We start from the raw sequence: 21,883 nt of genomic DNA, 5'->3' as shown, positions 1-21,883 counted from the left end.
CTTCAAGAAAAAGGACTTTAAGACTGTTAAGGATTCAGAGAAGATGACATTTCAGGCAAAGAGGTATTGAGGAAGAAATCAACAAAGAGGTATTCCTGTTTATATATTTATTTACTTAATGGGTTTTTACTGTCAACTATACTGATAATCTTGATAGGTACAATGAGAGATTCAAAAAAGCTACAGAAGGACGCCTGGCTGGCTCAGTCAGAAGAGCATGTGACTCTTGATGGTGATCTTGGTCCTGAGGTTTTTTAAAAAAATTTTTACTGTTTACTTATTTTTGAGAGAGAGCGAATGCAAGCAGGGGAGGGCAGAGAGGGAGGGAGACACAGAATCTGAAGTAGGCTCCAGGCTCTGAGATGTTGCACCAAGCCTGACCTGGGGCCTGAACTCATGAACTGTGAGATCGTGACCTGAGCCAAAGTCAGACACTTAACTGACTGAGCCACCCAGGTGCCCCTCAGTGTTGTGAGTTTGAGCCCCATGATAGGTAGAGAGATTACTAAAGAAATAAACTTAAAAACAAAACAAAAACACCTAAGTAAAATCCAGTCCCTACACAATTTAATGGTGGTGAAGAGCACACACAAGTCGAGAGTAAATCAAAATTACAAACAAAACACAATTTTTATATTTTTCAGTTTATGCAGAATATACTCTATGAAACTTTATGTAAAGAAATTTAAAAACCATTAGGAAATACATGTGTTTTGTAAAAAATAATCTTAAATCACCAAATCTAATGCTCTATCGTGTTTGAAAACAATAAAATACATAGCCAAAAAAATACATATTTAACTTCAAAAAAGCCTTCAGAGTTACACAGCTCTATGGATTAAATGTCAAGGACTATATAATCTCCATAAACTATTTCAGGGAGAAAAAAAGGAAAGCTAATTAACTCATATTATGAACTAGTAAAAATTAAGAAAAATTTGATGAAGCAAAAGAAATAAAACAAGGAAATCTACATACATATCTCATCAACACAGAAACAAAAATTCTAAGTAAAATCTTCATTAATTCTATTAGGAAGAAGTAGCTAATAATGGTCTATTTTTGCTAATTTCCAAGATGACCATCAGTGTGAGAACAATGAAGATTCTTATTACTCAAAAATGTGTGTTTATCTATCTATCAGTAATTCATTAGAATAAATTCTCTATTATCAAAATTGCTATATATCAAAGTGGATCCTCTTCTAATAGTAATTATAAGGAATTTTGTTATATTAATGAATGTGTTGACATTCACCTTTAGCTCTTTAGTATGTCGATCAACCATTTGTTGAACATTGAGGTTTGCCTCTTTCTGAGAAGTTGCAGAAATAATACGTTCTTCAGCTGCTGCTGTCATTTCTGTCCGGAGTTCCAAAAGTGCTCGACTAAGTGCCTGAATATTATAACATATACACTTTTTTAGAATTAATATTTTATATAAACAACGCATAATACAAAAAAATTAACATGCATCACTTTTAACTATTTTCATAAAATGCCATGTCTTTATGCAAACATAATTCACAAAGAGTCCAACTTTTTCAAATGAAATTTCTATAATAATTGCACTCAATTCTTTTCAAACTGCGTGAGTTCAAAATCTTGACACTAATTTTGAGAACCAATATTAAATCAAGCCATTTGTGCTATAAAAGCCGTATGTTTTGTTTTCAATATCCAAGTTTGGTTGTTTATTTATTTATTTTTTAGTGTTTGTTTATTTTTGAGAGCGAGAGAGACAGAGCACGAGTTGGGGAAAGGCAGAAAAAGAGGGAGACACAGATTCTGAAGCAAGCTCCAGGCTCTGAGCTATTAGCACAAAGCCCAACATGGAGCTTGAACCCACGAACCATGAGATCATGACCTGAGCTGAAGTTGGATGTTTAACTGACTGAGCCACCCAGGTGCCCCCCTTCAATATCCAAGTTTACATATTTATCTGAATTACTTAGTACAAGTGAAATTAACGGAATTTATATAGACAAGTAAAATGACAGGATTAGAAGAGACTTGAAATTTGCCAATAAATTTCACAAGCTAGCACAGAAATACAGTGGCACCTTCTAAAACAATTGAGTATCTCAAACCTGAGATAAATTTTAAAAATACCTCAGACAATCCACTGACCAACTGCTTCTCAAAAATCTATTTCTGTGATTTCCTTCTTTAAACTTTCCTCCTCACTGTCATTATCTCCCTCATACTCCCCAAAATTGTTCAATCACTCAAAATATTATTCAAAATAGCCTCAGTAGCATAAAATCCCAGTTAGAAAAGGAGAGAAAATAATGGGATTAAGATTTCCCCTTATTTCCTACAGATAACCCACAAATCAAACTGATGACAACATAAAAAGAAACTGGGCTATATCTGTACTTTAAAACCCCACCAAAAGGCGAATATCCTACTTAATAGCATAAGACAAAGCTCATATTTTTTAGTACAACAGATTTATATATATAATCTTTTACAAGTCTTCTCTAAAAGCAATCTATTACCACATATATTTCCTAAATATTGACAATACTCTGTTGTTACTTACTTTTTGTTGTTTCTCTTTCAAGGCTAACTGGCTCTTTAGCCGTTCTACTAGATTTCTCATTGTAGTTGTTGGAGCTCTTGAATTTGCTTCTTTTTGAGCCTGCAGTTCAGATTTTAAACTCTGTGACTCCTTTTGTGACTGGGCCAGAAGACACCTTAAATCCTCTACTTCTGCTTTCACTTTTTTCACTTCATATGCATGGTTTTCTTGGAGCCTAATATAAGCAAACATATGTATTTAATGGAGAGGTTGCTGCAATTAACACTTTGATTGATAGGAATTTTGTAAAGAGCAAATATTGGGTCCTAAGTATCCCTACAACCTACGTCTTAATTCAAATCAAAACAAGAACAATTTTTTGTTCCACTTAACCCTTAAACTTAACATAAAATAGACTTTTCCTTGTAGTTATTTACTATTTTTGGCAACAACTGCATCAAGTAATTTTGTACCTCTAGACAATATAAGGAACAAAATAGCACTTTAAATACTATGTCTCCTGCAAGATGTAACAAAAACTGAAGTTACTACAAATAATCATCAAATTATGAAAATATGAGGTCTTACTAAAGTAAACACACAGGTCTATAATTTCTTAAGACACATTAAAATACACATATCCATGTGCACACAGAATAAAAGTACAGTTTTAGTCTAAAATGACAATGGTAAGGTACAAAACAACCACTCAAGGATTTCATGTGGCAAAAATTTATATATATACAAGGTATTTCAAAAGATGATTATTTTCTACACTCAGGAATTAGATTCAAAAGCACAAGCAATTTTATACTCCAAAACATGACAGAAACTTACCAAAAATAACATCTCATGTAGAAAATTTAATACAATGGGGGAAATGAGATTGAAAAGATACCAAATACTATTGCTGGTTCTCTTTTTCTTTCAGAGAATAATTTCTTAAAAGTGGTAGCTTCTTAATAAAGCAAAAGTAGTGTTAATATTGTCAGAGACATCTTGGATAAGTAGGTTAAGAATATAAAATTGTAAGACTTTCAGAGCTGGAATGGAATTATAAAGTCAAGTAGTTCAACTTTCATTTTTTCAGATGAGAAATTGAGGTCCACAGAGACAGCTGTTAGGTAGAGGCTAGACAAGAGCAGTGGAAGGAACACCTGAGGCAGAGTCCCAAGTCCTTGAAAGGCAATGACAGAGGCCTGAAGTGGAGGCAAGGACCACAATTAAAAGAAAAAAAAAAAAAAAAGCACACATTATAAGCCAGAGTTCAACATGTGGGCTTTGTGACTTAAACACCCTGGGCCTGATAGATCAAGAGCCACAGGTGCAGAGAACATGCACTCTCCTCTTCCACCTCTGCCCCAGGGTAACCCTTAGACTCACTATCATGCATAGATACCCCTACCTGCCTCTACTCCTCCTCGACCCACCTGCCACATGAAGGTTCTGGTGCAAACGTTACAGGGTCAGACTCCCCCTCCCAAACTGTGGGAGGAGTTTCCCAAATGATGGGGCTTCTCCCAGCCCAGAGAAACCCAATACGATCTAATTCCAAAACAACCTAGGGGCTTATTCCACCTCAGGGAACCTACCCACTCTCCTTTCCCACCTTGGAGTGTACTTTTGCTTTAATAAACTGCTTTGTGCTTGCTACTTTCCTTCTGGATGTTTTTATTCTGAGCACTGATCCCCATGTAAATCTTCTCACGGGCAATCCAAGGACCTAGGCTGCCATTCGCACAATGCAGACACTTTCTCATTCCTAACATTCTACAATGATTACAAAATACACTATAAACTTGGATTTTTCCGAGGAAGATGGCGGCGTAGGAGGACGCTGGGCTCACCGCGCGTCCTGCTGATCACTTAGATTCCACCTACACCTGCCTAAATAACCCAGAAAACCACCAGAGGATTAGCAGAACGGAGTCGCCGGAGCCAAGCGCAGACGAGAGGCCCACGGAAGAGGGTAGGAAGGGCGGCGAGGCGGTGCGCGCTCCACGGACTGGCGGGAGGGAGCCTGGGCGGAGGGGCGGCTCGCCGGCCAAGCAGAGCCCCCAAGTCTGGCTTGCAAAAAGCGGAGGGGCCTGACGGACTGTGTTCCGACAGCAAGCGCGACTTAGCGGCTGGGAGGTCATAAGTTAACAGCTCTGCTCAGAAAGCGGGAAGGCTGGAGGACAAAGGGAAGGAAAGCTGCTGAGCCCCCGGACGACAGAGCTCAGTTTGGTGGGGAACAAGGCGCTCGCCAGCGCCATCTCCCCCGCCCATCCCCCAGCCAAAATCCCAAAGAGAACCAGTTCCTGCCAGGGAACTTGCTCTCTCAGCGCAAACACCCAACTCTGTGCTTCTGCGGAGCCAAACCTCCGGCAGCGGATCTGACTCCTGCTGCTGCCACAGGGCCCCTCCTGAAGTGGATCACCTAAGGAGAAGCAAGCTAAGCCTGCCCCTCCTGCCCCCGTGCACCTTGCCTACCCTCCCCAGCTAAGACGCCAGATCCCCAGCATCACAAGCCTGGCAGTGTGCAAGTAGCCCAGACAGGCCACCCCACCCCACAATGAATCCCGCCCCTAGGAGAGGGGAAGAGAAGGCAGGCACCAGTCTGACTGTGGCCCCAGCGGTGGGCTGGGGGCAGACATCAGGTCTGACTGCGGCTCCGCCCACCAACACCAGTTATACACCACAGCACAGGGGAAGTGCCCTGCAGGTCCTCACCACGCCAGGGACTATCCAAAATGACCAAGCGGAAGAATTCCCCTCAGAAGAATCTCCAGGAAATAACAACAGCTAATGAGCTGATCAAAAAGGTTTTAAATAATATAACAGAAAGTGAATTTAGAATAATAGTCATAAAATTAATCGCTGGGCTTGAAAACAGTATAGCTGACAGCAGAGAATCTCTTGCTACAGAGATCAAGGGACTAAGGAACAGTCACGAGGAGCTGAAAAACGCTTTAAATGAAATGCATAACAAAATGGAAACCACCACGGCTCGGATTGAAGAGGCAGAGGAGAGAATAGGTGAACTAGAAGATAAAGTTATGGAAAAAGAGGAAGCTGAGAAAAAGAGAGATAAAAAAATCCAGGAGTATGAGGGGAAAATTAGAGAACTAAGTGATACACTAAAAAGAAATAATATACGCATCATTGGTATCCCAGAGGAGGAAGAGAGAGGGAAAGGTGCTGAAGGGGTACTTGAAGAAATAATAGCTGAGAACTTCCCTGAACTGGGGAAGGAAAAAGGCATTGAAATCCAAGAGGCACAGAGAACTCCCTTCAGACGTAACTTGAATCGATCTTCTGCACGACATATCATAGTGAAACTGGCAAAATACAAGGATAAAGAGAAAATTCTGAAAGCAGCAAGGGGTAAACGTGCCCTCACATATAAAGGGAGACCTATAAGACTCGTGACTGATCTCTCTTTTGAAACTTGGCAGGCCAGAAAGAGTTGGCACGAGATTTTCAGTTTGCTAGACAGAAAAAATATGCAGCCAAGAATCCTTTATCCAGCAAGCCTGTCATTTAGAATAGAAGGAGAGATAAAGGTCTTCCCAAACAAACAAAAACTGAAGGAATTTGTCACCACTAAACCAGCCCTACAAGAGATCCTAAGGGGGACCCTGTGAGACAAAGTACCAGAGACATCTCTACAAGCATAAAACATACAGACATCACAATGACTCTAAACCCATATCTTTCTATAATAACACTGAATGTAAATGGATTAAATGCGCCAACCAGAAGACATAGGGTATCAGAATGGATAAAAAAACAAGACCCATCTATTTGCTGTCTACAAGAGACTCATTTTAGACCTGAGGACACCTTCAGATTGAGAGTGAGGGGATGGAGAACTATTTATCATGCTACTGGAAGCCAAAAGAAAGCTGGAGTAGCCATACTTATATCAGACAAACTAGACTTTAAATTAAAGGCTGTAACAAGAGATGAAGAAGGACATTATATAATAGTGACAGGGTCTATCCAGCAGGAAGAGCTAACAATTATAAATGTCTATGCGCCGAATACCGGAGCGCCCAAATATATAAAACAATTACTCATAAACACAAGCAACCTTATTGATAAGAATGTGGTAATTGCAGGGGACTTTAACACCCCACTTACAGAAATGGATAGATCATCTAGACACACGGTCAATAAAGAAACAAGGGCCCTGAATGAGACATTGGATCAGATGGACTTGACAGATATATTTAGAACTCTGCATCCCAAAGCAACAGAATATACTTTCTTCTCGAGTGCACATGGAACATTCTCCAAGATAGATCATATACTGGGTCACAAAACAGCCCTTCATAAGTTTACAAGACTTGAAATCATACCATGCATACTTTCAGACCACAATGCTATGAAGCTTGAAATCAACCACAGAAAAAAGTCTGGAAAACCTCCAAAAGCATGGAGGTTAAAGAACACCCTACTAACGAATGAGTGGGTCAACCAGGCAATTCGAGAAGAAATTAAAAAATATAGGGAAACAAACGAAAATGAAAATACAACAATCCAAACGCTTTGGGACGCAGCGAAGGCAGTCCTGAGAGGAAAATACATTGCAATCCAGGCCTATCTCAAGAAACAAGAAAAATCCCCAATACAAAATCTAACAGCACACCTAAAGGAAATAGAAGCAGAACAGCAAAGGCAGCCTAAACCCAGCAGAAGAAGAGAAATAATAAAGATCAGAGCAGAAATAAACAATATAGAATCTAAAAAAACTGTAGAGCAGATCAACGAAACCAAGAGTTGGTTTTTTGAAAAAATAAACAAAATTGACAAACCTCTAGCCAGGCTTCTCAAAAAGAAAAGGGAGATGACCAAAATAGATATAATCATGAATGAAAATGGAATTATTACAACCAATCCCTCAGAGATACAAACAATTATCAGGGAATACTATGAAAAATTATATGCCAACAAATTGGACAACCTGGAAGAAATGGACAAATTCCTGAACACCCACACTCTTCCAAAACTCAATCAGGAGGAAATAGAAAGCTTGAACAGACCCATCACCAGCGAAGAAATTGAATCGGTTATCAAAAATCTCCCAACAAATAAGAGTCCGGGACCAGATGGCTTCCCAGGGGAGTTCTACCAGACGTTTCAAGCAGAGATAATACCTATCCTTCTCAAGCTATTCCAAGAAATAGAAAGGGAAGGAAAACTTCCAGACTCATTCTATGAAGCCAGTATTACTTTGATTCCTAAACCAGATAGAGACTCAGTAAAAAAAAGAGAACTACAGGCCAATATCCCTGATGAATACGGATGCCAAAATTCTCAATAAGATACTAGCAAATCGAATTCAACGGCATATAAAAAGAATTGTTCACCATGATCAAGTGGGATTCATTCCTGGGATGCAGGGCTGGTTCAACATTCGCAAATCAATGAACGTGATACATCACATTAACAAAAAAAAAGAGAAACACCATATGATCCTGTCAATCGATGCAGAAAAGGCCTTTGACAAAATCCAGCACCCTTTCTTAATAAAAACCCTTGAGAAAGTCGGGATAGAAGGAACATACCTAAAGATCATAAAGCCATTTATGAAAAGCCCACAGCTAACATCATCCTCAACGGGGAAAAACTGAGAGCTTTTTCCCTGAGATCAGGAACACGACAGGGATGCCCACTCTCACCGCTGTTGTTTAACATAGTGCTGGAAGTTCTAGCATCAGCAATCAGACAACAAAAGGAAATCAAAGGCATCCAAATTGGCAAAGATGAAGTCAAGCTTTCGCTTTTTGCAGATGACATGATATTATACATGGAAAATCCGACAGACTCCACCAAAAGTCTGCTAGAACTGATACATGAATTCAGCAAAGTTGCAGGATACAAAATCAATGTACAGAAATCAGTTGCATTCTTATACACTAACAATGAAGTAACAGACAAATAAGGAAACTGATCCCATTCACAATTGCACCAAGAAGCATAAAATACCTAGGAATAAATCTAACCAAAGATGTAAAGGATCTGTATGCTGAAAACTATAGAAAGCTTATGAAGGTAATTGAAGAAGATTTAAAGAAATGGAAAGACATTCCCTGCTCATGGATTGGAAGAATAAATATTGTCAAAATGTCAATACTACCCAAAGCTATCTACACATTCAATGCAATCCCAATCAAAATTGCACCAGCATTCTTCTCGAAACTAGAACAAGCAATCCTAAAATTCATATGGAACCACAAAAGGCCCCGAATAGCCAAAGTAATTTGGAAGAAGAAGACCAAAGCAGGAGGCATCACAATCCCAGACTTTAGCCTCTACTACAAAGCTGTCATCATCAAGACAGCATGGTATTGGCACAAAAACAGACACATAGGCCAATGGAATAGAATAGAAACCCCAGAACTAGACCCACAAACGTATGGCCAACTCATCTTTGACAAAGCAGGAAAGAACATCCAATGGAAAAAAGACAGTCTCTTTAACAAATGGTGCTGGGAGAACTGGACAGCAACATGCAGAAGGTTGAAACTAGACCACTTTCTCACACCATTCACTAAAATAAACTCAAAATGGATAAAGGACCTGAATGTGAGACAGGAAACCATCAAAACCCTAGAGGAGAAAGCAGGAAAAGACCTCTCTGACCTCAGCCGTAGCAATCTCTTACTCGACACATCCCCAAAGGCAAGGGAATTAAAAGCAAAAGTGAATTACTGGGACCTTATGAAGATAAAAAGCTTCTGCTCAGCAAAGGAAACAACCAACAAAACTAAAAGGCAACCAACGGAATGGGAAAAGATATTTGCAAATGACATATCGGACAAAGGGCTAGTATCCAAAATCTATAAAGAGCTCACCAAACTCCACACCCGAAAAGCAAATAACCCAGTGAAGAAATGGGCAGAAAACATGAATAGACACTTCTCTAAAGAAGACATCGGATGGCCAACAGGCACATAAAAAGATGTTCAGCGTCGCTCCTCATCAGGGAAATACAAATCAAAACCACACTCAGATATCACCTCACGCCAGTCAGAGTGGCCAAAATGAACAAATCAGGAGACTATAGATGCTGTTGAGGATGTGGAGAAACGGGAACCCTCTTGCACTGTTGGTGGGAATGCAAATTGGTGCAGCCACTCTGGAAAGCAGTGTGGAGGTTCCTCAGAAAATTAAAAATAGACCTACCCTATGACCCAGCAATAGCACTGCTAGGAATTTATCCAAGGGACACAGGAGTACTGATGCATAGGGGCACTTGTACCCCAATGTTCATAGCAGCACTCTCAACAATAGCCAAATTATGGAAAGAGCCTAAATGTCCATCAACTGATGAATGGATAAAGAAATTGTGGTTTATATACACTATGGAATACTACGTGGCAATGAGAAAAAATGAAATATGGCCTTTTGTAGCATCGTGGATGGAACTGGAGAGTGTGATGCTAAGTGAAATAAGCCATACAGAGAAAGACAGATACCATATGGTTTCACTCTTATGTGGATCCTGAGAAACTTAACAGGAACCCATGGGGGAGGGGAAGGAAAAAAAAAAAAAAAAAGAGGTTAGAGTGGGAGAGAGCCAAAGCATAAGAGACTGTTGAGAACTGAGAGCAAACTGAGGGTTGATGGGGGGTGGGAGGGAGGAGAGGGTGGGTGACGGGTATTGAGGAGGGCACCTTTTGGGATGAGCACTGGGTGTTGTATGGAAACCAATTTGACAATAAATTTCATATATAAATGAAAAAAAATAAAATAAATAAAATAAAATAAAATTTGTGGCTATACCAAAAAAAAAAAATACACTATAAACTTATTTTAGATCTAAAATCTATATTCTGATAAACTGGTTGAACAACATTTAAAATCTCTAATAGAGCAAATGAATGTTGTCACTATGATTAATTAAAAAAAATTTTTTTTCATTCAACAAATATTGAACCTCTGTTATGTGCTAGAAACTGTTACAGGTGTATAAACAAAAGTTTCATATTTATATGTTACTTTACAATTTTCAAATTACTTTCACATACAGTATCATTTGGCCTTCATATAGAAGGAGACAAGGTCATTTCTATTTTATAAATGATTAAATGGATGCTTTAATTAAAGAAATTAAAAATGAGAGTATAGAACAAGAATCATGAGTTGGCTCTTGGGCCAGATTAACTAGATTCAAATCGTGGCTTTTCTATCTCCTCCTAAGGCATGTTACTGAGCATTCCTGTGGCCTTGTTCCCTATATCAAAAATGGAGAGAATAATCTATGTCATAATAGTCCTGAGGATAAAATGAGATAATACACATAAAGGTTTTAGACCATGCATGACACAGCAAATGCTTACATTTATCCTCATTCTATCATTATTACCATTTGCCTGTTTTTATAATACATTCCTAAAACTTACCGCAATTTGGTATTTTCAAATTCTTTGATTTTTAATTCAGTGATTTCTTTTTGTCTCTCTAAATCTTGAGATACTTCTTTTAGTTTGGCTAAAAGTGAGGAGAGAGAATCATCTTGTTCTGCTACTGTCTGTTCCATCTCAGCCAGACGAATAAAATGCTTGTTGGTAGGAACTGGAGTAGGGGACTGTTTTATTAAATCCTAGGAAATATGAATAAATTAGCCATGAGCATGTACAACCCAATGCCATACTTATTCCATAATTTTAATTTGGTTCCTCAAATGATCAAAATATGATTTCTAATTTAAATTTAATGATTTACTAGCCTATGAAGACAAGAAATACAGATCTTATTCTTTGTGGTCCCAATATTGAGCAAAGCATCCACATGTAGTGGACAATCAATAAATGTTGATTGAATTCATTAGCTAAGGCTTAAGAAAGCTAAGATATGTTCAGCTCAGGTCGTGACTTCACATGTGTGAGTTTGAGCCCCGCATCAGACACACACTGACAGTGCAGAGCCTGCCTGGGATTTGCTGTCTCTCCCTCTTCACCCCTCCCCTACTCATGTTTGTTCTCTCTCTCTCTCTCAAAATAAGTAAACTTAAAAAAAAAAAAAAAAGAAAGAATGGTAAGATTTCCATGTTAGGAGATGAAAGTTAGGTCAGTTCACATATATAGAAGACAAAGATCAAAGGAAGCAAGTATTAATTGAATTCAGAACACGAAAAGCAGTTAGATACCGGTAAACTTACGGTGAACAGAACTTGAAAAGAAAGACTGAAGTCAGATCATGCAAGGCTTTGAGTACATGGCTAATAAATATAAACATGATTTTGTAGGCAGTGGTGAGCTACTAAAGATGTGGATGTAGGGGGAAAAATGATCAGAGCTGTGATTATTCCAACACAGGTAGGATGGCTTCTACTAAAAAAAAAATCATGAGAGCTAATTTTCAATTATATGGTCTCAAAAATCAACAAAGAATAGAACAGGGGTGCCTGGGTGGCTCGGTCTGTTAAGCATCCGACTCTTGATTTCAGCTTCAGTCATGATCTCATGGTTGTGGGATCAACCCTACATCAGGCTCTGTGCTGACAGTGTGAAGCCTACTTGGGATTCTCTCTCTCCCTCTCTGCCCCTCCACCTCCACCAAAATAAGTAAAAATTAAAAAAAAGAAAAAAAAAAAAGGATAGAACAAAGTTCCCAGAATCTTACCCAAGCTGTTTGTTTGAATTTATTGAGTGAACTATCAGCCTGTAGTTCTAATTTACGATGAAGAATATGAAGGTCTTCTTCATGTTTCTTAACAATTTCTCTTTGCTCCTGTTTATAGCAAATCAAAATTGTGTCATAAACTATTAAATAAATTCACATTCTAAAGATCTTAAATATCTTATTACCTTTAATCGTCCAAAATCCCTATGAGATAGGGAAGGAACATTACCTGTATGGCGTACATATAAATATATTTACACCAGTATTTATTCCCCTGGTACATATTCATATTGGCAAATCCAGCCTTAAATCATACTTTATTCTTAATATTACAATAATATGTATCCATCATCTTTTAACTTGTTTCTAGAAAATTTTTTAAATGTTATAGATTTTCCTATCAACATTCTAGCAAATCAGATTTCCACTGACTGCTAACTAGTGTGATAGATTTCATTCTAACTTATTGCCTCAATCTTTACCTATAAACTCCATTGATATTTTTCAAAATCGTAACGGTTTCACCATGACAGCTAGTCCTGGTTTAGTCAGTCATAAGAGAAAAATACACATTTACAAACTGCCAGGTTTACTGACAGAGCTTTAATCCAATCATGTGAAAGTAAAAATTCCTAAATAGAATCACTTGAAAACAAGAAACAAACTACCACTTCAGGGAAGAATAGTATTTGGCATTTGACTAAAAAACATAATAAAGAAAAGAGCAAAGCATAATGTAATAACATACCTCTCTTGCTTTTTCCAGAAGATGTTGGTACTTCTTTAACACTTCTTCCTTTTGGTTTAACCTTGCCTGCATATTTGCAATGGTCTGCTGAGCAATTTTCAGTGTGTGATGTGATTTTGGTTCTACCTCTTTTCTGCCTAGTTCGGCTATAAGCTTTTCACGTTCTGCAGTGGCAGGCAATCGAAGCCTTAGTTCAGTGATGACTTTGTCCCTTGACAGAATATTTTGCTCTGCTAACCGTAAAGCAGATTCTTTTTCTTTTAGCTTCTGCAATGATCAAATCATAATAAAATTATTAAAGTATATATTTTCATTTTAGAATGCTTCATCTGAATTTTGGTCAGATTAATTATAAGCAAAAAAAAAAGGAGTTTCACTTTATTTTTCACATCATACTTATATTAGTGATATACTGATATTAATAAGGTTATATTTCTTATATTTCCATGTGGCAGCACACCTGTCTGCATGCACACTTATTTATAAGATTATAATGTGTTATAAACTTCACTGTTTACTTTATTTAGCTCTTGTAATTTTAGAACTAGAAATGTGTGTGATGGTAGTATATTTAGAAAGGAAATGTAATAAATCATTTCTTTTAGTTTGGCCCAATAACTATCAGAGCCCCAGAAAAGTAAGCCATAAAAGTCAGCTGAGTATAAAAAAATTGGAACTTTAGTGGCCTAGGTCAATGAATCACCATTATAAAATCTGTAGCTTATTAAAATAAAATAGGAAAAATGTTTACTCTTCTGTAGGATTAAGGCAGATATTTTAAATCAAATAACTCAGTGGCAATTCGCATAAGTGACAAATCCTACAATTACTGAAAAAAAACTAAGTTGCAATTGATTAAAAATGTACTAGTTACAATTTTTTTTTACTATTTACAAAATTTTTAAATGTATTTACCATTACTATGTTTAGATGCAAACCAAAATGAAAATCATCTTCAGTTTATATTTTCTGTATGATGTAATAGAGATTTGATCACATATTAATCAAATTTAAGACCCAGATTAAAGAAATAATTTCTAGCTTTTAACCACCCATAAAAGGAATGAACTGAAACTGATTCAGAGCATACAGCATGCACTTCAAAATAAAACATAAAAATAAACAAGTATGAAAACAATTCTTGATCATATAGAGAAAAGGTAATATATTGCTCATAAAACTACAAGATGCGTTTTGTTTCCTTTCATGTTTACTACTACTCATCAGTGAGTGACAAGTAGTGATGAAATGATTCACATTAACCCTATCTGGTGTTCCTTATAATAATGCTCTTTATTAAGAACATTATACTAGAGTAGAAAAGAAGATTAGAATTAGCAACAGATTCATGATTCTATGCTTCAGCCCTGTTAAAAAATATTTAGAAAATTCTAGAAACATACCCAATAATACACTAATAAAAATGCAAATTCTTCTTATTACCTCTTCTAGTGATTTACAAGTTGCCCGTGTTTCTAGGATTATTCGAACATTTTCCTTAATTTTTCTTAGAGCAATCTCAAGTTGATTTGGAAGGGGCAAACTAGGGTCTGGCAATGATCCTGTCGCCTCTTCAAACTATTAGGAAATAGCATTTTTGAGAAAAAGCAGTTACATCACTAAGAATAATACTGTTACAACTATAGGACAAAACATGGTTAAACCTCACTTATATTTGAAATAAAAGAAGCAATATCAATAAAATTTGATTGGACTTTAAAACCACTTCTGTGGGTTAACACTATAGGCCATGCTATAGAGTAGCAAACAGAGTTAATCATTCATACCTTTTGTGCTGCTTTTAGTATTTCATTTTGCTGATGGTCAAAAATGTCTAGTTGACGTTCTAGCTCAACTTCTCTTTGATCCCAGGCCATCTGCCTTTCTTCATGAAACTATCAGACACACAGACATTCACCAAGCATATGACAAAAAAGTTTACATACATGTTCTTATTTAATCCTTACAACAATCCTTTGGGGTCACTGTATTCTCATTTTATGGAAAAAGGATGCAAACTCAGAGAGATTAAGTAACTTGCCTTAGATCACAGAGATAGAAAATGTGATGTCAGGATTTCAATCTCTCCATGCATGCATCCATCCATCACATTTTTTTTTTAATTTTTTTTTAACATTTATTTATTTTTGAGACAGAGAGAGAGAGAGAGAGCATGAACAGGGGAGGGTCAGAGGAAGAGGGAGGCACAGAATCTGAAACAGGCTCCAGGCTCTGAGCTGTCAGCACAGAGCCCGACGCGGGGCTCGAACCCACAGACCGCGAGATTATGACCTGAGCCGAAGTTGGACGCTTAACCAACTGAGCCACCCAGGCGCCCCCCATCCATCACATTTAATGACATGAACTATGTGCTAAGCACTATTCTAGGCAATAAATAAATACGCATATAATATGTTACAGGATGATGAGTGCTGGAGAAAAATGAACTTAGATAATCCCTAGTTAGGGAATCTTGATGGTAGAATTTACCGTTGTATACTGGGTGGCTAATGAAGGCCTCACTGATGAGGTAAGACATTGGAGCTAAGACCCAGAAGCAATGAAAGCATAAACAATACAAGGATCTGGGCTAAGAACACTAAGTGGAGGGAACAACAAATTTTGAGGCAAGGAAGCATGAGCTTAGGGAATTTTGTCTGCCTCTAAAGTATATGTGCTTTATTCTACACCAAGCTGCCTTCTCCTACTCCATCAATGAGAGCCAGTAGAGACTCGTAACCGTGAAGTCACATAACTAATGTCAAAATAAAAATTAATTATCAAATAAATTTATGTATTATTTCTTTTAAGTTTAAAACTACTATTACAACATAAGTAAATAAATACAAATTTTTGAATGCCTTAGAAAATAAGAAACAGGGGCACCTGGCTGGCTAAGTGGGTTAAGCGTCCAACTCTTGATTTCCATTCAGGTCATGACCTCATGTGAGATCAAACTCTGCGCCAGGCTCTGTGCTGACAGCCCCCTGAAGTCTGCTTGGGATTCTCTCCCTCCCTTTCTCTGCCCCTCCCCCGCTCATGCTTGCTCACTTGCTCTCTCAAAATAAATAAATATTAACAAAAATAAGACAACGAATATGTTATAACAATAATAATGAGAGCTACAATCAATTAAGAGTATAATGCATGGGTGCCTGGGTGGTTCTGTCGGTTAAGCATCTGACCCTTGGTTTCGGCTCAGGTCATGATCTCAAGGTTCACAAAATGGAGCCCCATATCAGGCTCTGGGTTAATAGCCCGGAGTCTGCTTGGGATTCTCTCTCTCTCTCCCCTTCCCCAGCTCGCACACATGCATACCGCACACATTCTCTCTCATAATAAATAAACTTAAAAAAAAAGAGAGAATAATGGAATCACTCATACAATATTCTTAAGTTTAGTATCTTAGCAACAAGACCACAAAATAAATATAAAATGAAACCTTGTTTTGCTGCACAATTTCTTCCTCCAGACTGCTGATTGTATGCTCATATTCAGAAATTATATTATTCAAATATTTTATTTCTTCTTTATCCTTGACTAATTCTCTATTTAGTTTAAGCTCTTGAAGACGTAGTTCTTCTATTTTCATATGCCAACTGATTACCTAAACATTTATAAATTACATGTACAAATATAAACACTGTCCATATAATTATTTCTCCATTGATCCTAATAATTTTCATTGAAATTAATACATATTCTTTGAGATAAAAATTATTCTTGGTTCAGCCACACAGCAAAGTTTATTTAGAATTTTCATAGACTTTTATAAAAATATGTGCCATCTTAACATAAAACATTCTTCAAATTATGTGGGAATGGATAATACTAACACTTTCATTTATTATTTTCATATATGTAATTGAAACATTGGTTTTACTTTCAAAAATGGAAATCCTAAATACTTCTAACCTAGAGATTAAAATTAAGTAGCAAGGTAATTACTTTTCATTTAATGCATACCAAATGAAGGTAAAAACAAAATTATATTAAAAAGTAAATGTGGGCCTACTACCTGTAAATAATTTTAAACAGATGATAATTATGAAGGGTAGAATTCAACTGATAACCACTATAATGTTTATGAATAACTAAAATTAGTATTTAGCTAATATATATAAACTTTTCTAGAATGTTTAAAGTTCTTTGATAGTATACAATCTAAGCATTTCAACCAAAATCACAGTTTAGAAGAGTCTCATTTTATTTTTACAATTAGACATTCAAATAGCCAAGCCTTAACTTACAAAACCTAAATGAATAACGTATATGGAATTTTTGTCTTATACAAAACATTTTTCAGATAGCTATTTATTAAAAACTTAAAATTACTTTGTAACTCTTTTGGAAATACTGAACCAAAAACCAATGTTTTACCTTTTGGGCTCCCCTGGCATCCTTTAAAGTGCTTATTAACTCTTCCAGCCCCTTTAACTTTAATTCCATTTCCATTGCTTTGTTCTCCATATTTCTATGCTCTTGTTGAGAAGTTTTCATTTCTTGCATTATCTTAAGTTTGTCGTTTTGTAATTGAATCATCGTTTTAGAGAACTTTTCCTGCTGTGCCAAGGGTAAAGCTCCACTAAACTGTCGTCGGAGAGACTGAATTGTTTGGCGCAGATGTTTTGCTCTGTTTCTCCCCTCCAGACGGGCATAATAGAGAGCCTGTTCCTTTTCATCAAGTTTCTGCTCTAAGCGCAAATTACAGGCCTCCATTTTCTGCAGTTTAGATGTAACTGATTCCAATTTGCCAAGCGCAGTAGCCTCATTGATTTGAAGAGAGACGACGTGTTGATGCAACTTGGCAATTAGTGCCTTTTCATCAGACTGTGCCTGATATAAAGAGTATATATTTATAAGTTTCAAGTTTTTCTAATGACACTTTTCATGGATTTAAAACCACGACCTACTACATAAAATTTTAAAAAGTATGCTATATGAGATCCTATAAAAATCTAGCCTGGCTTTAATACAGATTACCAAAAACTTGTCAAAGAAAAAACCCCAGAATCAAACATACTTAAAATCTAAATCTAGTATCCAACTAAATAACAGTTGGCATATTACTGTTCTGTTGTTTTTTTTTTTTTTTAAACTTCCATATGTAAATAACAATGCTGGGACAACACTAATGTTGACAATGTTTTTAATCTTAAAAAATTTATAATGGGAGAATATGTAAAAAGCTACATATTAATAGAAGAGAAAATACAGTTCTGAAAGACTTTCTCCTCAAACCTTAACTTTAATTAGCGGCCAGCACAATGTACCTGTAGGTATGTAAATATTTTTCTGTATCATGAAAGATATTTCAAATTAAAGAGTTTTCTAATCAGGTTACAATGAACAAGTACAGGAGCTTCCATTTGATACAGCTTCTGAGTAAAACCATAAAATTATCCAATATCTAATGTGGATTTAGGAAAAAGAAAAAAATCCACTTACAAGAGCCAATACTGTATTTACCTGATAGTCTAACAGTTGCATTCTGACAGATTCTACTTCTTTTTCCCTGGACTGTTGTTGTGTATTCAAAATTTCAACTTGTCTTTTGGCAATATCAGAAATCTCTCTCAGTCTAGGAAATGAAAAAATACTTCAGGAACAATTAGGTCCATTTTCTAAGTAAATACTAGTATTTCAGATTTCTAGATTCTTGGAAAAGCCACTAATTTCCAGCATCTCTTCTTGGTGTGACATACTAAAGCAAAATTTCCTAAACCATTTAATGAAATAATTCCATGAGAGTTCTGTCAAAAAAACTCCATTCCCAACATCCCTCCCCATTGAAAATTCGTAATACATAGTATTGTATGAAATGCTGAAAAGTTCCAAAGTAAAAAATTATCTATCTATACAGCATTTTCCAAATGTATATGGCCATAGGACTAGTCTCCCACACTTTTTTCATAAGATACTTATTACCCTAGTTTCAAAGAGCTAGAATAAGGTTTAAGGTAGGTTTATTTGACATAATTGTACAGTTAAGGATACAGAAATTTAAGATTCCTAGGTTCCCTAGGTGGATTAATATATGCTTTAAGTTTACAAACTATCAAAAATGAAAAAAAGAAAGATTATATGCTTACTACAATTACAAAAAATGGGAGAAGCTTGATGGTAAATTATTAAATTTTCTCCAAGACTACTATTATACGATCACACAGGTAAAGCAAAAATTCATTTTACTTCAGGCTAGAATAATTTTAGTGCACTGTGACATATAAATAAGGTTCCCTTATATTGATTATAAATGCTCATTACCAGTTACATAAGTTTTAAAAATTAAAATATAATAAAATGCATAATTATAAATTAAATTATCTGAAAAGGTGAGGTCTATGAGGTAAGAGGAAGAATACAAAATGGAGTCCTTCATAGTGAAACGGGCTGGAAATGATGGACATTCTCAAAGGACTATCAATACTCCAAAAAAAATGGGTATTACTTTATAATACGCTAATCATAAAACCCTTTTTACAAATTATTTTGTGGTTGACAGATCAACTTATGTTACGGCTCCTATTACGTTTCTACTAAAGTAACACAAAATCACCCATGAGAATGAGTACATAGCATCTATCTCACACACAATATTTACTCCTTAGATATATTTTGTGTTCCAAGTGAATAAACTATTTCCACATGTAAAATAAAAATCACAATGTTACTTTAAGGTTATTAAGTGTAATTATATGAGTTAATATATGTTTAATACCTAGCACAGTATATAGTACTCAGAAAATGTAAACTGAATCAAAATCTGAATTTTTCATTTTACAGCAATCTTATGAAACAAGTAGAAGAGATACTAGTGCTCCCTTAAAAAGGAGAAAAAAACAAGTTTATTTCATTATTTAAGTTTATTTATTTTCAGAGAGTAAGAGAGAAATGGGGGGAAGGGGTGAGGGGCAGAGAGAGAGAATCCCAAGCAGGTTCCATGAGGTCAGCACCGAGCTGGATGCGGGGCTCAAACTCACGAACCATGAGATCATGACCTGAGCCGAAACCAAGAGCCAGATGCTTACCGGAATGAGCCACCCAGGCACCCCTTTATTTTTTAATTAAAAATTATCTTATTGCTAAAAAATGCTAACCATCATCTATCTGAGCTTTCAGCTATCCATAATCTTCTTGCTGGTGGAGGGTCTTCCCTAATGACGCTGACTGATCAGGGTAGTGGTTGCTTAAAGTTGGGGTGGCTATAGCAATTTCTTAATATATTTATTTTATTTACATTTATGTTATGTTGTTTTATTTCAGTATAGTTAAAATTCTGTTATACTAGTTTCAGGTATACAATAATAGTGATTCAACAATTCCATACGTCACCCAGGGCTCTTCCTGACAAATGTGTTCCTTAATCCCCATCACCTAATTAACCCATCCCCCTACTCACCTCTCCTCTGATAACCATCAGTTTGTTCCCTATAGTTAAGAGTCTGTTTTTTGGTTTGTGTCTCTTCCTCTCTCTTTTTTTTCCCTTTGCTTTGTTTCTTAAATTTCACATATGAGTGAAGTCATATGGTATTTGTCTTTTTCTGACATTTATTTCACTTAGCATTGTATTCTCTAGCTCCATCCATATCGTTGTAAATGGCAAAATTTCATTCTTTTTTATGGCAGAATAATATTCCTTTATATATATACATATACCTACATATACACACCACTTTTTTTTTTTTTAATTTTTTTTTTCAACGTTTTTTATTTATTTTTTTTGGGACAGAGAGAGACAGAGCATGAACGGGGGAGGGGCAGAGAGAGAGGGAGACACAGAATTGGAAACAGGCTCCAGGCTCCGAGCCATCAGCCCAGAGCCTGACGCGGGGCTCGAACTCACGGACCACGAGATCGTGACCTGGCTGAAGTCGGATGCTTAACCGACTGCGCCACCCAGGCGCCCCTACACACCACTTCTTTATCCATTCATCTATCATGGACACTTGGGCTGCTTCCATAATTCGGCTATTGTAAATAATGCTGCTACAAACATGGAGGTGCATGTATCCTTTGAATTAGTGTTTTTGTTTTGGGGGGTAAATACCTAGTAGTATTTAGGGTAGTTCTATTTTTAACTTTTTGAGGAACAACCATACTGTTTTCCAGTGGTTGCACCATTTGCATTCCCAACAACGGTGCAAGAGGGTTCTTTTTTCTCTACATCCTTGCCAATACTTGTTTTTTATGGTTTGATTTTAGTATTCTGACAGGTGTGAGGTGTTTTTTCATTGCAGTTTTGATTTGCATTTCCCTTGATGCTGAGAGCATCTTTTCATGTGTCCATTGGCCATCTAGATATCTTCTTTAGAGAAATGTCTGTTCATTTCTTCTACCCATTTTTAATCAGATTATTTTTTTGGGGTTGAGTTGTATAATTTCTTTATATATTCTGGATGCTAACTTTTTATCAGATATAAGAAACTTAAGTTTAAATAAGTTGAATGACCACCCCACTTCCCTCCAAAAAAATATTAGTATGTGGAAGAACTCGACTGCATAGGGTCTTGATTCCAAATTCAGTGCTTTCTGCAATACTATTCCTGGACTCTGAAAACTATGAATCTTGAAAAGTTATTTCCTCTTCAGTATTATTATTCATGCCTGTTAAAAACTAGTCTTGTTAGTATTTAACCTTATTCTTACAAAAAAACAAAAATAAAAACAACCAGTATCAATTCCACTAAGAATATTACCCCGAACCACTGTAATTAGGTTTCTTAAAAATCAATTAGAGTAGATGCACCTAATGACTAAAAAGTTTGCATGCACTTACTTTGACACTTCAACTTTTAGTTCCATTTCGTTCTTCTCTAATTCTAGAATCCGTTGCCTATCAGCATCACTTACTGTCTTGCTCACACTATCAGCTAGTTCATCTCTTAACATCTGTTCCACCTTCTGTGCTTCCAAATTGATTTTGGTAAGCTAAGAAAAGCAACAAAAATGTTCAGATATATTAGTTTTTGGTGAGATTTTCTTCTCAACTTAGAT

General features: G+C 36.4%; 1 protein-coding gene across 9 annotated transcripts in view; it reads right to left on the bottom strand.

The window, feature by feature from the left end:
• Positions 1–21,883, bottom strand: part of CEP290 (centrosomal protein 290) — a 99,506-nt gene that overhangs the window by 29,166 nt on the left and 48,457 nt on the right. For all 9 annotated transcript variants that reach the window (XR_005795396.1, XR_005795395.1, XM_040491270.1 and 6 more), the window contains 11 exons: positions 21,666–21,817; positions 18,356–18,467; positions 17,267–17,722; positions 16,329–16,493; positions 14,674–14,781; positions 14,330–14,464; positions 12,887–13,153; positions 12,139–12,246; positions 10,917–11,116; positions 2,545–2,758; positions 1,258–1,395 (listed from right to left, as the gene is read on the bottom strand). Coding sequence is in view for 7 of the 9 variants with exons in the window: in XM_040491270.1 (XP_040347204.1) it covers positions 1,258–1,395; positions 2,545–2,758; positions 10,917–11,116; positions 12,139–12,246; positions 12,887–13,153; positions 14,330–14,464; positions 14,674–14,781; positions 16,329–16,493; positions 17,267–17,722; positions 18,356–18,467; positions 21,666–21,817 (2,055 nt within the window). In the remaining 2 variants the exon portion in view is untranslated. The remainder of the gene's footprint in view (positions 1–1,257; positions 1,396–2,544; positions 2,759–10,916; positions 11,117–12,138; positions 12,247–12,886; positions 13,154–14,329; positions 14,465–14,673; positions 14,782–16,328; positions 16,494–17,266; positions 17,723–18,355; positions 18,468–21,665; positions 21,818–21,883) is intronic.

Source organism: Herpailurus yagouaroundi, unplaced genomic scaffold (genome assembly GCF_014898765.1).
Source record: "Herpailurus yagouaroundi ecotype Mexico unplaced genomic scaffold, PumYag 182, whole genome shotgun sequence".
Classification (NCBI taxonomy): domain Eukaryota; kingdom Metazoa; phylum Chordata; class Mammalia; order Carnivora; family Felidae; genus Herpailurus; species Herpailurus yagouaroundi.
This window is presented reverse-complemented; position numbering and strand designations above follow the sequence as displayed.